At 34.8% G+C, this 16,675-nt stretch overlaps 1 protein-coding gene across 2 annotated transcripts in view; it reads right to left on the bottom strand.

Moving 5' to 3' along the window:
- The window catches only part of LOC126236177 (probable multidrug resistance-associated protein lethal(2)03659), a 298,489-nt gene that overhangs the window by 44,623 nt on the left and 237,191 nt on the right, over nucleotides 1-16,675 (bottom strand). For both annotated transcript variants that reach the window (XM_049945273.1, XM_049945274.1), the window contains 4 exons: nucleotides 16,407-16,513; nucleotides 16,181-16,304; nucleotides 4,524-4,694; nucleotides 121-248 (listed from right to left, as the gene is read on the bottom strand). In XM_049945273.1, the coding sequence (XP_049801230.1) occupies nucleotides 121-248; nucleotides 4,524-4,694; nucleotides 16,181-16,304; nucleotides 16,407-16,513 (530 nt within the window). The remainder of the gene's footprint in view (nucleotides 1-120; nucleotides 249-4,523; nucleotides 4,695-16,180; nucleotides 16,305-16,406; nucleotides 16,514-16,675) is intronic.

Raw genomic sequence — 16,675 nt, 5'->3', positions numbered from 1 at the left:
GTGTGGAACATGGATATACTTCAAATGCTTGGGAAGTTAATGAAGCTGTTACTGGTTCAGAAATAAATAATTTGGGTGCTTCATAATAATAAATCAGTAACAAAACAATTCACAACTAACCTTTTCTTGAGGCATTATACTGAAATTTAAGTCCTTGAGTACAGGTGGGGCATTTTCACTGTACTTTAAGAACACGTGATGAAACTCTATTTGACCTGCTGCTGGCCAGTTGGAAAGTGGCGTTTTACCTGAAGCATTAAATACAATACACAGCAACTATTAATTACATATATAATTAAGTTTACAGAATAGTGGAGTATGTAGCACATTTGTGGCTGGGATGTTAATACAATATGCAATTGTTACTATTTAATAAATATCAGTGTGGTTGTGTAGACATTTATCTAGCAAAAATATATAAATAACTGTTATGTGTAAGTTGTTTTTTCATGTGTGTGTGTGTGGGGGGGGGGGGGGTGCACACGTGCACGCACGTGCGTGTGCGCACATGTACGTCTGTATGTTGTTGATGAAGGCTTTAACGGCTGACAGCTATAACTGTGAGAGTCTTTACGCTGTGCCTATCTGCGACTCAGCATCTTTGCTATATGCTGAGTAGTGACTATTCTTCTCATAATATTGATAGATGACTGTTATCTGTATTACTAAATGGCTAACTCGGTGATTTGTCATCATCCCAGTTCTTGGTTACCTGTCTAGCGGCTTCTGGGGACAACGAAAACTGTTGAAAGTTGTTGAAAGAATGAAGTGCCATTTGACTGTATACTACTATATTTATAAATATATTATAAATTATTATACTTATGAATATATGGCAGCTCATTCTGTCAAAATATGACTGTTGCTCACCACCACTGAAAACTTTTTAACAAAAACTTGAGTCCAAATATTTTATGTAATTATTGTTAAAGGATTAATACAGTAAGACATACTGTATGCCTTGAGGCAGTGTAACTCATGGTATGCAAATGATGCAGTCTATATTCATCCAGTATTTCAGAATAAAAATACTTAGCAACTTCCAATAACTTTATACATGATTTGAAACCTTTATGAAACATTTTGTCACTGCACCTATCCCCCCGCCCCCGCCTCCCTGCCGACCCCCCCCCCCCCCCCCCCCACAAAATGGCAAAAGCAAAAAAAGTCCATCATTTACTACATTTCCACAGTTCATGTAGTAAAACTTCAGCATCCAGAATGACATTTAAATTTATTACATCTTTATTACAAACACTATTCTGAAAACATTCTACAGGCAGTATCCACATACACAACTGCATGTACCTGCATCATTATATAACACATAGTTCAGGAGATATTACATCATAAACACTGAAATTCGTTAAAAACTAGATTTTGCTCAAAGCAAAGTGCAGATTACCCTGGCTATACTCATCCAGTGTACTTAGTGACTTCTACCAAACTTTTAAACATAATTCAGACATTTTCTAAAGTTTTTCTCACTTACATATGTAACATCAAATATTTAACACATTAGCTCAATTTTAAAGGAATCAAGACATTTGAAGCTATTTCATAAATGGGATTTTGTTCTTTAAAGAATCTGGGGTGGGGAGTATTGTCACGTTTTCAAAACCCCTTAATTGTGTACCAGTGCTCCACAGAAGCTTTAAATGTTTGGCTCAGATGTGTCTATAACTTTCCTCTGTAATGGTGTAAAACTGTGACAGCCTGTGATGTACCACATTATTCTTTTATTTCTTTTACATATAAAAAATTCCAGCATACATGCAGCTAGCATTGTGCATTTGAGCTCTGAACTGGTCTGGTGTATGATCAGTTCCCTATAAATTTAATTTTTCTTCAATTAATTTCGTATTTCATATACAGTTTTATGTCAGAACATTATATATTATACTTTTAGTAATATAAAAGTTTACCTAAAATACATAATAACTTTTGTTGTACTATGGAACACAACTAGAAATTGCAATATAATCTCATCTAATTCGATAACCAGAATATTTTTTAATTATGTTGAGCTGTGTTAAGTGTTTTGGAAACAGTGAAAAAGTGTATGGAGGACATACGTGAAGTGTGGATGTTTTATTTTATTGAAATTTATGTAAAAGTATGCATAGGAAAATCTTGTGCAATTGTGAATCATGTGACATATGATATGTACAGTGACCATGCTTTTGTATAAAGCCAGCCAGAATGAAAGCTAGAAGTTAAATGAATTAATATTTTATTTCTGAGAGTAATTTGGGCCTGCTTTTGTTTTTATTTGAATTTGGTTTCATAAATTTAGAAGTTCTTCCTTATTTACTTTCTGCAATATACCACTGGATGAGTTAGGGATTACCTTGGTTAATTGGAAGCAGGAATTTTTCTGATTGGCCCTTCAGATCATCAGCCGATGAGAATTAAGTGCTTCCTGCACTTAGTGTAGGGCATTGTGCTGTAGTTTAGGGATTAAGGGAGTTGTTCAGTAGCTGCCTTTCAATTCTTTTACCATAAATGTGAAGTGACTACAGTTTCAAATCATTCAGTGAAATTTTGAGATTTATATGTGAATTAGTTTGGAGGCTATTTGCAAAATTTCTGAGCCGTTGACAACTCCACGTGGCATGTCTCATGAACATTACAAAATATTATGATGATCATTGAACAACCTAATGTAGTAAGTTGCAATATCTGTGGGTCAGTGCCTATTTACATCATGGAATTTATTCAGGTTCAACATATAAATTCTGGCTGCTTTACGTGTGAAGACTTCTAGCCAAACAGTATAACAGTGAACTTGCAATGATAATAGTTTTCTGACAATAATTGCATATTTGATATCCATATAAATTTGTTTTAGAGGTAATAAAGCAGAATTATGTGAACTTTAAACTTTAATGCAAGTAGACGGAATCCCAAACACCTAATATTTTGTTATGAACTAACAGGTAGTGTCTCTGAGCTTGAGTTATGCAGCCTCTGTTAGGCGAATATTAATCAGTGTTTCTTCAAGGCTACTTTTCATTGACTGAACCAGTATCTATTTTATGTTTTGAAACCAGAAATTGTTTGAATCCCTAATAAAAATATGACACAATGATTTTTCAGTCAGAATCACATATACTCATGTTTTAATCGATGTTAGTTAATAGAATTGTAATTACGACCATATAGAAATGTAAAATTTTAAACACGCAAAAATTAATTAGTTGCGTCTAGGCCTTTCATTCAATAAAACTAATCACTCTGTTTGCCTGAAAATGATAGCATGATTCTTCTATAAGTCAGTTAAATAGTGTATGCAAATTAACGAAGTATATTGCTGCAATGATAAAACATGTAATTTACAGTCTTAATAGAAACAGAGTCTTTCCTGTCTTTGTATGAAAATATTCACTTTTATTTCACATAAATTTCTATGTAATTTGGGAAGATATACGTAAAAAAACTTTAATTGTATAAAGGCAAAATTCAGTATGTAGCAATGACAGTAATTGTTTAAAAATATATAAAGAGAGGCAATTTGTATGCCGCTGAGCTTCAGTCTTAAACTGAATTTTGTATCAACAGCATGTAGTCAGTCTTTGTAAGTTCTATGATGTGCGTTCACTGCTGAACATTTATCGTGCGAAATAAAATCATTTGTACACTTGAAGCACGTAACCTTATTTGGATCATTACATAATTTCTATGTGACAATGCAGTAACATCAAAATGAACCTACAACAGCATTTAGAAGCAGCATCCCAGATTACCCAAGATACATATAAAAGTTGTGGAAGATATTTTTTTTATGCTGTGGTAAAACATTGTATACTGAACATTGTTTTTCTTGTGTTTAACTACACTACCCATCCCAAACTTCACCACAAACACATTTTTGCCATGTTTATTACAATAACGATTTCATATATTTTGTTTATCTTTGGAATTGTCAGCAACTAGTTGGAGTCTATCTGTCGTGCTGAGATGGAGTAAATTGGTCCATCATTGGTGCTCTATGGAGACAGAATGTTTTAGTTTGAAGTATCCATTTAGTAGAACTGAGATGCTGCAAAGCTACAGTGTGTGTTATGTGATGTTAAAACATGTCTGGTGTCCATTAAAAACTTTATCTGAAGAAAGTAACCTGAATCATCATATTATTTCAACTTCAAGTTACAACCACCAATGTCTTGCAGGAAGGACAAACAGCCAAACAACCCTTCTGATGACCACAAAGTTCAGTAGAAATAATAAACTTTGATTATTCTACCTGCACTTGCTCATACTAATTTCTATGTATTATGCAAGTGAATGCAAAGTCAGTGATTTGCTAATTTGCTTATTGCTATGATTACTGTAATAAACATAGCAAGGAATGGGTCAGAAGCTCAATCTTTACTTGTGTGTGTGCTCAATAAACATGCTTTTAGCATAAAGTGTTAGCTCTTGTTCACAGTTCTGCTCTCATAACTGGTACTCATTTCAGGACTCTACATGAACTATCCACTTTTTCATACTGTTACTGAACTTTTTATAAATAAACTTACCAGAAGATGATTCAAGAGATGGTTCTGGCTTCAAACCAGCAAACTCTAAGACACGTTCTACACCTGTCATCTGGTTTATAAGCTCAGCTGATTGACGTATTCCCCACTGGAACATTCCCATTAGATTGAGAGACTGAGTGATTGCCAAGCCCACACTACCACCAAACATATCTGCAAGGATATTCAATTACAGGAATTAATATTGCAGAATTTCAAAAAAATTGTCACTTAGCATTACTTATAAATGTTTCTTAGGTAAAATGATACCCCGTTTAGTATAATTATCCATCCAAAAGGAGTACTTTCCATTTCGCGACAGTTTTCTGGACAAATGAACATTCATTATTATTAATGCAGTTTATGAGCATTTTCTACAGCATATGGAATTAGAATTACCTAGGCAAAACAATAAGGTGTGTGTGTCATCTTTACATGTATTGCAGATCACCAGCCCAGTAAATAACTTCAGTTTTCTTTTTCTTGGTTGGAGATATAATCGTATTGGATGTTGGGTTATTATAGATATGACACTAGTTCAGGTTGTGCAGGATGTGGGAATATATCATATGTAAACTTGTTGGAGAGTGTGCATGATGCTCAACTGAACTGATTTAGAGGAACCATGAAAAATTTAATTTAGATGGCCATTTCAGGCGAATGTTTAATCAGAATCCTAGTACCTCATCAGTGTCCCACTTCATTCTATGACCATTACCTTGTAATTTTAAACAGTTGCAAATTTTCCTGTAAAAAAATTAATCATGTAACTTCCTCCAACACATATGTAAAATTAAAAGTATTATGTAAGCGCAGTCTGTGGCTGAAAATGTGGGAAGTGGTGATGATTTTTTGACATGCAAGTTCTCGTTAATGTTGACAGTCACCATGCTCATTTATTCAGAGATGCCACAGTAACTCACAAACACAACAGCAGGTTTAATTAAAGGAATGGAAGTCTAAGAATAAACAGCATTCAGATGCTAATGTTACAGGCAACATCTACAGTTTGATTTAAACCAAATATAAAATCAAGAAAAACTGAGAAGGTACTAATCCCCATTCAAATATAGCAAATCCAAACTGACAGCTCTAGAATGAAGGTTAATTTTTTGGAATGTTATGAGAAAGTATTTCCCACTAGCAATGTCAGGCACTAGTGTCTGTGAAACATTGGGCAAACTAAACAACACAAATTATTCAAAAATCTGAAGAATTACTCAGTAGTAAAGAAAAAGTGAACTGTCTGCACAGTCAGGATTCTTCTGATTTGTGACAGTTTTCTAGGCATTGAAAAAAAAGGCAGCTGCCTTTTCTGCACTCTTGGTGTAATGTGGTACATTCATATTGCTAGTATCGACAGTGTTGAGAGGGCTCTCAACGTTGAGTGTATATGTATGTACAAAAGTCGATCAGCTCTGTGCTGTGAGGGGTTCACTGTGTAAAGAGAGATGTAAATTGTATTCAACTTTTCATTAATAAATATTCTTAATGTGGTAGCAGTTCACAGCTATTAATTAAAAAGAATATTGTTATTCGGAAAAAAAGTGATTGGGTTGCACTGAAAGGAAGGCTGTTATTCAAAAAGTGTGCTTTGTGACAAGCTACCATTGTCTGATGAAGAAGACTATATGAACTGGAATTGGCAAGTGGAAATGTATCTGAAAATGAAGAAATGCTATACTGTGACTTCAAGGGCAAAAATCAGCAAGGACAATGCCAGAACTTGGGGCCAAGAAAATCTGATCACAATGAACTGCATATATGGAGCAATTTTGAACAAGCATCTAGAATTCATGAGCGATCAGGAAACTGCATTTGAGATAATGAGCAAGTTTGATGAATTATACTGAACAGTACTGAAATTTGTGTGCAGGGCGTTGGGTTGGGTTGTTGTGGGGGAGGAGACCAGACAGCGAGGTCATCGGTCTCATCGGATTAGGGAAGGATGGGGAAGGAAGTCGGCCGTGTCCTTTGAAAGGAACCATCCTTGGATTTGCCTGGAGTGGTTTAGGGAAATCACGGAAAACCTACATCAAGATGGCCGCACGCGGGATTGAACCGTTGTTCTCCCAAATGTGAGTCCAGTGTGCTAACCACTGCGCCACCTCGCTCGGTGTGTGCAGGAACAAATTGGAGAAGCTGAGGTTAAAAGACTATAGTGACATGGCAATGTCCGTCAGCATTTTTGGGAAAAAAGTGAACAAATTAAAATCAGCAGGTACAAAAAAGACAGAGAAGCTAAACTAGATGTTAAGAACCTTGCCAGAATCTTTGAGATATACTGGGGACTTGAATTTTTTAATACAAACTTTAAAAGAGCCTGTGAATGTACAAATTCCAGATGGAATAAAATCTAATTAGTTATTTTACAGTTGATGCTGACATGATTCCAACTGAAATGAAAAATTTATATTATGTCAAATACATGGAGAAATTTGATTACCTATGCTAAAGTAAAAGAGAAATATAAAATTATATCTATAAGCAATACCTCAAAAGTTTTTGATGAAGACAATACATATCTTATGGGTGCATTGAAAGGAGATAGGCTGTAGAAAATGAGAAGTAGAATTTATAAGAGAGAGATTACTGTAAATAGTGTGATAGTAAGGATAGTGGTCAGTAAAGGAATGGCATTGTAGACTTGACATTTAAATTTTAGTGATCTGAATGTGTTATGTAAGGATCAGTTAGCAGATGGATTGCCAACAAATTTAGAACCAGAGTTTATGAGGAGTAAATTTTGTGTTGAAAATAAAATGCACAATTTACCCATTGAAAACAATAGAAGCAATGCAAAAGAAATATTAGAGCTTATTCATGCTGATTTGAATGCCTCACTGAACTCACAGTTTGCTATGGGGAAAGATATTTTACCACTTATATTGATGATTACTATAAAGCAGCTAGAGTCTACGCTGTCATATCTAAAATTCAAGTTTATAATTGTTTTGTGTGATCTGTTAATGAAATTAAAAATCTAAATGGTAAAACTATTAAGAAATTGAGATATGACAATGGATAGTAATATTGAAATTCAAATATTATCAATTTCTAAGACACAAAGGAATCATCTTAAATGTGTGCCCTCCCTATGTATATGAATTAAATAGTACAGCTGAAAGATACAACAGGACAATTAGGGATATGTGAAGATGACTGTTTGCTGAAGCAATAATATGTAGAAGATTTTGGCATGATGTAGTTTGTGCAGTTGAATATCTTGAACCCAGAACTTTAGGTAATACTATTTGAAGAAAAACTCCTTATGAAATATTGTTTGGGAAGAAACCTAATGTTAAACTTTTAAAGTTGTATGGAAGTAGAATTTTATAAGTGTACCAGAACAGTTGAGAAATTCAAAGTGGGATTAAAAAGCAGACTTGAGAATTTTAACAGGCTACTGTGAAGTTGGATGCAGAGTATGGAAGAAACTTAATGTTAAACATTTAAAGTTGTATGGAAGTAGAATTTTATAAGTGTATCAGAACAGTTGAGAAATTCAAAGTGGGATTACTAAGCAGACTTGGGAATTTCAACAGGCTACTGTGAAGTTGGATACAGAGTATTGATTAACACAAAGTTATCATTAGCAGACATGTTGATATTGTGGAAGAGGTTGTCAGGTGAATTGATCTAAAGGGCTCTGATTCACAGTGCAAAACGTTTAGTGATTCTGATTGAAAAAGCATAAAAAATGAACCTGTAAATGAACAAATGGAAGAAAAGAGTATCAAAGAGTGTTCAAGCAATCATAAACAAGAACAAGAATTTATGTTGACAAGGTCAACTAGAGAACTTAGAGTGCTTGACAGATTTAATGATTATGTCATGAGTAACTTCGTTTATGTAAATTTTGTAGTGCTGACAGCTCAGAAAATTTTGAGGAAGCATTGAATAGTAATGAGTCCAGAGGTTCAAAGCAAGCAATGGATACGGAAATTGACCACTCAAATAAAAACAAAACTTTGGAACTAGTAATCAAGACAGTGAATATAAATGTTCTTGCTGTAAACTGGATTTTTACAAAAAAATCTGATAACACTTGTAAATTAAGATTTGTTGCAAGGAACTTTCAAAAAACGCACACACACACACACACACACACACACACACAAAACAAAAAAAGTGAATGATATTGATTCACCAGTTGCTATGACACAAACATTGAAAACATTGAAACTTTTGTTGTCATACTGTTGTCAAGCGGGCTTGATTGCGGAACAAATGAATGTACAGACCACATTTTTAAATAGCAAAATTTTTTCAGGAATATGTGTAATGCAACCTCCAGGATACAAGGATGAAATAAGCAGAGTTTGTAAGTTACTTAATGTGTTATATGGTTTGAGATAAAGTCACAGAGCATGGTATGATTGTTTGGATGAGATTTTAAAAAGTCTAGGTTTCAAAAGAAGTAAATATAATTACTGCCCGATACTGATGACTGCAAATTATATGAGCTATATAACTGTGTTTGTTGATGATTCCTAATCTGTGGTAAAAGTTACAGGGAAATACAAGAAGCAAAGAATCTGTTGTCCAAGCTATTTTGAATGGCAGGCTTAGGAGAAGCAAAGAATTATCCTGTGGTAAACATTGAGTACAACTATATAATGAATATAACGGATCTTTGCCAGGAAAGCTATATTGAATCTATAGCTAAGAAATATCAGATTTAACATTCAAAGTTGTGCAGCATGCCAATGGAAATTAATTTTAGATTACAACCAGCACAAGATGCAAGTCATGATATTAAACAATGGAAAGTCCATGACGGAGTTACAGCAGTATTATGAAAAGGACAGACTGCTACCCATTATGTAAAGGAGATGTTGAGTCACAGGTAGGCCCAATGAAGAGACTGCTTCACATTTTAGCTTCAGCCAAAAGGCCTTGTTCTGTAATAAACACAAACACATTAACACTCACACATATGACCACTGTCTGTGGCTGCAGTGGCCAGAGTATTGTTCATGTTTGCGTGAGTCTTGCTTGTATGAATGTGTGTGTTTTCTACTTCAGAAGAAGGCGTTTTGGCTGAAAGCTAAAATGTATAGAAGTTTTCAAATCATGATATTAAGTACAGGAACTTGGCAGGTGACCTCATGTACATTACTTAAGGAACATCACCAGATATAAGTTACAGTGTACATTGCTTGAACACATTTCAAAATGTTACAATGATACTAACTTTAAATATGCTTTGTGAATATTGAAATATTTATTTCTAACAAAAGATTTGTAGTTAACATATGGAAGGACTTAAAGTATTGAGCTCTTAGATTGATTTGTAGATGCACACTGGGCAGGTCATTTCATAGATCATAAGTCCATATCAGGTTACAGAATTAGATTATTCAGAAATCTAAGAAACAAAGAGGTGTTACAAAATCTTCTGCATGTGCTGAGTATATAGCATTGTAAGAAGCTGTCACAGAATCTACATTAGTTCTGTATTTTCGAATATTTTTGTTGCAAAGCCTGATGAGGCTGTTAAAGTATATGAAGACAACTCAGGGACAGCCAATATTGCTAAATATGTTAACTTTACAAAAAAATCAAAGTATATTGAAGCACATTATGATTTTGTGAATGAATGCTATAGGAATGGAATTACAGACTTCTGTAAAGTAGATTCAGAAAACAATGTAGCAGGCATTTTTACCAAATCTTTGAGCAAGGATAAATCTGTAAAGTTTTGATAAATACATACAGTTTTTCAGTTTACGCACTATTAAGTGTTCATATATTTGAATATCAAAGTAATTCCATTTTGTTGTTTTTTGTAAATCAAAGTTATTCAATGAAATGAAATTTCCAATAGAAAGACATTAATATTTCCTGTCAAAACACTGATGCTCCTGTCCTCTACTTCTTCTCTGTTTTTCTTGGCAGTGCTGAGTGAACACCAAGGAATAACAGAAAAATGAACTATATTATCTTTGGTGCATTTTATAATGTACTTTTGATGGCATTTTTTGTGAATATTCTATAAAATATATGTATATTTACTGTCTTTTTGCAGCTAGAAAATATATGTAACAGTCAGCTTATAAATGCAATCATACACAAAGTGATATATATCATTGTATTTTCACTATGTATATGTAAGCTTTATGTAAACATGATGCATCCAATATCATTGTAAGAAATGATCCACAGACAAATTAAGAACAAAGAACAATTAATCTGTCCCATCTTCAAGTGTAAAGGTATTTATAGATCTCCCTCGACTGACATGTTGTAAACAGCTGAGGCTGCCATCCACTCTATTCCTTTGTTACTGTTTCCATTGTTCACCATGCCCAGTCTTCCTTTGTTGTGAGAGGGGCGCATTCAAAACTCCTTATGTCTTGCAAAATTCTCATTTCTTCATTTCAGTTTACTTTAGTGGCATGGCCAGTGCAATTAAAATGAGTGCTCCAGATTGTACAGATGTGTGTTTTATATGTGATGGCAATTTGGCAGATGGTGATGTGGTTAAAGTGAAACAGAAAAATCCAGTAAGGATAGGAAAATCGCAGGACATCGTAAGTTAGTAACTTACAACCAGTGCATCTTCAATAACACTGATTTTAACATCATTGATGGGGTGAACGCTTTCCATTCCATGGGAGGAATAATGTCAGTGACTCTCTACACAGCTATGAAGTCTGACAAGAACATTGATTGGGAAAGGAGACATTCAACTTTTGAATTTTTGTCTACGGTTGATATTCCTCAGTCAATCACCTATCAAAAAGCAAATGATGTTGGCTTATTATAAAGGATCTCAATTTTGATTACCCTGAGTGCTTGAAGGTATTGCTCTCTGAATATGAGATTCTGTGGTTTTATGGAAAGAGGAAGAAATTCACTGATGTTCCAGGTGGAAAGGATTCATGGAAGAAGCCACAAATCGCTGACAGTCAGTTTGTTCAAAAACAATGTGCCTTCCATTCTTAAAGTATGCTCTGATCCTTTATAATATACTATATACATGTCTTCTAAGAGCATTGAAAAAATACATAAAACATATTCAAAGGTGATGTTTTGCCACTTTCAATCAGCCACTTTTATTGAAGGCAATGGATACTGTAAGAATCAAAGGCAGCAATTTAGAACATATCATTGTACAATTAGGTGGTTTCACCTTCTAATGCCCTTCTTGGGGTGCACCAGTATAATAATGGCAGGAAAGGGGCTTGAGAGACTTACTGTCCACAATATTCACTGAAAACAGTTTGGATAAAGTTTTGACTGGGCATGTGTATGCAAGAGCTGTAAGAACTCATGCACTGATACATATGGGATTGTCGCATTACCTTTCAGGAGATCGAGTTCAAAGAAGTTTAAATGAAAATAACTGAGAAATTGTTGCTTCTCCATAACAGACCATCAGTATTCAAATGTCATGAAAATGAAGATTATATAAATGCGATAATCTTGTCAAAAATGTGATTTGCAGCATTGAACCATGAAGAAAAATATATTTATATTAAAAATGAAGAAATGCCTCCAGCTGTATTTAAGGTGTCGATTTTATTTTGGCAACTAGTTTCAACATTGCAACATCATCTTCAGGCCCTTCCACACTACCCACCATCCACACGGAACACGTCCATAACCCACCACTGATTTCCAGTATCAGCCGCACACAGTTGATGTCAACAAGTGTATGGGCCTGAGGATGACATTGTTACAACGTTGAAACTAGCTGCCAAAATAAAATCGACACCTTAAATACAGCTGCAGGAATTTCTTCATTTTTAATATAAATGTATACAAGATGATGTCCCACTGTCCTCCATTTAAACTATGGATGTACAAAGATGAAGAAAAATAGCTAAATTATGGGTCCAATATTACAGCATGGTTATGCTCACAAAACACTTCATTGAAGCTGAGTGTACTGGAAACTGGAATCAGCATTTAAACACCAATAAAAGTGCTACCATACTTTCATGCCACTGGTCATTTCCTGTATGCTAAAAGTGCTCACCTTTACTTACTAGAGAACATCTCTTTGGAAGACTGAATTGATGCTGCTGAATACAACAAATTTACAACTGAAGGCTACTTCACTATCAGGTGAAGAGATAAATTTTGGTGTGTCCAATGGTATGACATGATCACAGAGAAAACTTTAATGAAAACAATGAAAGTGAAAAGCAGTCTAACTCACAGACATGGGTTATCAGAGTCATTGCTCACAAAGGGGACTTCAGGGATGGCATCCTCCTGTGATGTTTGTCAAAAAGCTATATCATCATGAACAAGCAAGCAACATGTGGCTTTAAGAACTTCATGCAGAGATAAAACTGAATGACTGGCTTTTAAAACTTTCCACCTTTTCCATCATGTAATAGGCTTATGTCAATAAGCAGTGGAGTAATTGGTGATGAATTGGTAAATTGTCATGAGGCATTAGAGGAAGGAATTAAGGGGATCAACAGAATTAGGGGAGAGAACTTTGAAAACATCTCATTTCAATGCAACCTCAACATTATAGCACTTGCATCCTGCACTACAGCTCTCAAGATCAGAATGAAGAGGATTCCTGATAAGGACTTGAAATTCTGTTTCTTGTTTGAACTTTCCCTATACCCCATGTCACTGTTCACAGAAGACAGACGCAATAAGGGTACACAGTCATTGCCCTATGATGCATTCACATCTCTCCAGCAGAATGAAGTACCAAAAATAAAAAGCTTTGTGGTAGATGGTGGTGACTTGCTCCAAAAGGTCGTTTTGCATATCAAAGAAAAGTTTGGAGCTATCTGTGTGAAATATGAAACCTACTTGAGAAAGAGTTACAGATCCAGAATCACAGTTGTATTCAATGGCTATGCAAGTGATGCTTCATGAAGGAGGACAAAGTCTTCTGAAAGTCACATCATTTAAAGAGACTATGTTCTTCGTCAGATATCATTTTTGATGAAGGTAAAAATGCTGCAGTCACACAGGAGAAGTTTCTCACAAATGAGAGAAATGAGAGCTACAAGAAGCACTTGATTTTGACGGTCATGTGGAAATTTGAGGATAGAGGTGTTCAGCTGCTACAGGAAGAAGAATTAATTGTGGAAATATATACATCCCAAATTGCTGACTCTGACAGTGTGGCAATCGTGAGTGAGGACAATGATGTGTTTGTTCTCCTAACATATTGAGGAAACAACTCCAGCAACTTGTACTTTTGTAAACCAGTAAGAAGGAAATCAGCAAGAGTATGGTACTCCCATAATTCTGTCAAAGTCAGTCCTGCATTTGCCCTTTTCAACCATGCCCGTCACAGGATGTGATACCACATTCACATTTTTCACCCAAGGAAAAGAGAAATTACTAAACCTTATAGAGCAACAGCCACACCTCAAAGTGTAAATTGCTGAATTTGTTAAACTCTCAGTCTCTCAAGACATAATAGCACAGGCAGAACAGCTGATGTTAGCACTGTATGCAAATCCCAACTGTGTGACTTTGGATGAGCTCAGGTATGAGCTCTTTGTAAAGTCTGCCCTGAGAAAATCTTTCAAACTTGAAAGGCTACCGCCAACATCAGATGCAGCATGGTGGCACCCAATGTGATCCTACCATCGAGTACAATCTTGGCTGAGGAAGAAAACTGATCCATGCCAGTGGCGCTGGAAGTAAAACTTATCAGGCTTGTTTCCCGTGACATTGACGAAAGATGCGGTACCACACACACTACTGAAAATGGTTTTGTGTGCATACAAAACAGGATGCACAACAGTAAGCGGATGTCACAAATCTGGACTGCACTGCTCCTCAACATGAAAACACTGTTGTGGCATATCTTGTGAGATTGCCCCAGAAATTGAACTCAACAAGGTTGAGGAAAAGATTGAAGATATGTTCCAGGACAAGGAAGTTGGTGAAGGTGCCACAATGGATCTTGAAGATCGGATGCTGAACCAGGACCTGCCACAGTGGCGGAAATAACTTTGATGGAACTGAAATTTGGTAGAATGTGAATCTTTGGTAACTAAATAGTGTTGCTTTAATACTGTCATGGCCTTTTATTTGTTCAGTTGCAAAAATTGTTATATTACTCACACGTAAATACATATACTTGGTTTTCATTTTAGCACCCCACTCTTACCAATTAAGGCATACATAAAAATACACATGAATGAAGAAAATTAAAAAGATATATGTAGGAAACAAATGTGTGCTCATTAGAGAGCCATTTTCCCACTGGAAATCTCATTCCATTGAATAACTTTGACTTACTTTGGGTTTCAAATGTATGAATGCTTATCAGTCCCTAAAATTGAAAAACTAGATGCTTTTGTAACATGAAATTTCATGCTCTATAACTTTGATAAGTGGACAGTTTTCATTTGGAGTAGACATTTTTGAGTCTCAGGCACTGGAGCCTACTCTTTAGCCAAGCTGGTAAAAATGACCGAAATATAACTGATTGCAGCCAAACAGCTGCACTAATTTTGACATTTAAGTAGGTCATTTGACACAAAATTTAATGCTCTTTCGTTCTGGTAATGAAAACATTTTCTTTAGGATGCATAATTTCTGAGTAATAGGCAAAACCTGAAAAAATACTGAAATTTTGTGGTTTTTTGACCACTAAAAGTTGTCACGAAGGTTTTGGAGGTCAAAACTTGGATCCTACATACTCTTAACTATATGCACAAAATAAAGCAATAAGAATCTTCTACTGTGTTTACTGTAAGCAAAAAGTACCTTGTTAATGGACTAAAGGTATATATGTGTCTACAACAATCCGCCAGTTCTATGTTGTGTGTCCATTATGTAAGGAGAGATGTAAATTGTATTTAACTTTTTCTTAATAAATATTCTTAACAACTATTTATAATTCAATTCTGTAAAATACAAATATATGCATACAAATTCTTTGCAAGTGCTACCTTTCAGTGATCTGCAATACACCAGTTCCACAGAGAACAATTAATATCAAGGTAAAGCCAACTGCACAACCCATATGTACATTGTGGCCATCTTAATTATTGTGTCCATTTGCTCACTTGCTACCATTACAATAGCGTAGATAATCAGAGCAACATACATTATTGAGGAATCACTTAAATTATTTGGATGGATATTAAGTTACTCACTAAGCAATTACATACTGTTATGTTTACACATAATATGTGCAACATTGTGGTCTCTGAATGCGTATGAATATGGAATGGCCAACACTGATGAAATTCCAGATTTCAACAACACTGTTATTAGTAATTTGTGAAGTATTAACATATTAAATTTAAATGATAGAATAACAACTTTCTCCTGCACATTCTATATGAAATAGTATTTCGTCTGGAGTCACACAGAGTGAAGAGGAAGTTTGCAGAAGTATGGACTTATTATTTTTGCTTGATGAAATGATATAACAACAATATCACAAAGTTTTATAACATTTACAAAAGAAGTACACCATTACAGATTAAGTTTCAATGACATTAACTGTAAACAGATGCTAATGAGTTAACTTATGACTAACAATGGCATTGGATGTAAATAATTAAGCAACTACAATTTAAATCTATGGTAATTGGAAGACGTGAATAAAAATAGGGACAAGTTCCTTATTAAGCTGTATTATGTTTCTATGACATCAGTGACTTGGATTTTTTAAAATTTCAGTATTTTTTTTTTAGTTTTGAATAGCTTACCTTGTCCCAGGACTAGAAAGCTGTATGTGACAGCAGCAAGATACACTACACAAACTAAATCCAGCCACAATCCAAAAGCTCTACTGATAGCCATAAATAAGTAATAAGCAGACGAATTTACATCCTGTAAAATATAAACATAATTAATTAATGTACATTCTCAACCACATCTAGGTGTCATAGAAAAATATCAAACAGGCTTACTTGAATACAATCAAACACTTACTTGAACACGATCAAACTCTGTTTCCAGCACTTTTTGAGCACCAAAGGCACGAATAGTTGAAAGGCCTTGCAGGGATGCAGTGGCATGAGAAAATACAGGACTGCGTGCTGGAAAACAGAGGAATGTCATCAACAATGACATATATCTCAACTCTGGATTAAATTTGGCATATAATAGTCTCTGTTTAGATAAAGAGGCAAACAAGAATAGAGCACAGAAAATGGAAATGACTTATCAATTAATGAAAGACATTTACAATAAAAATCATT

Source organism: Schistocerca nitens, chromosome 2 (genome assembly GCF_023898315.1).
Source record: "Schistocerca nitens isolate TAMUIC-IGC-003100 chromosome 2, iqSchNite1.1, whole genome shotgun sequence".
NCBI classification, from domain to species: domain Eukaryota; kingdom Metazoa; phylum Arthropoda; class Insecta; order Orthoptera; family Acrididae; genus Schistocerca; species Schistocerca nitens.
The sequence above is the reverse complement of the archived record's forward strand: the minus strand, read 5'-3'. Positions and strand labels throughout refer to the sequence as shown.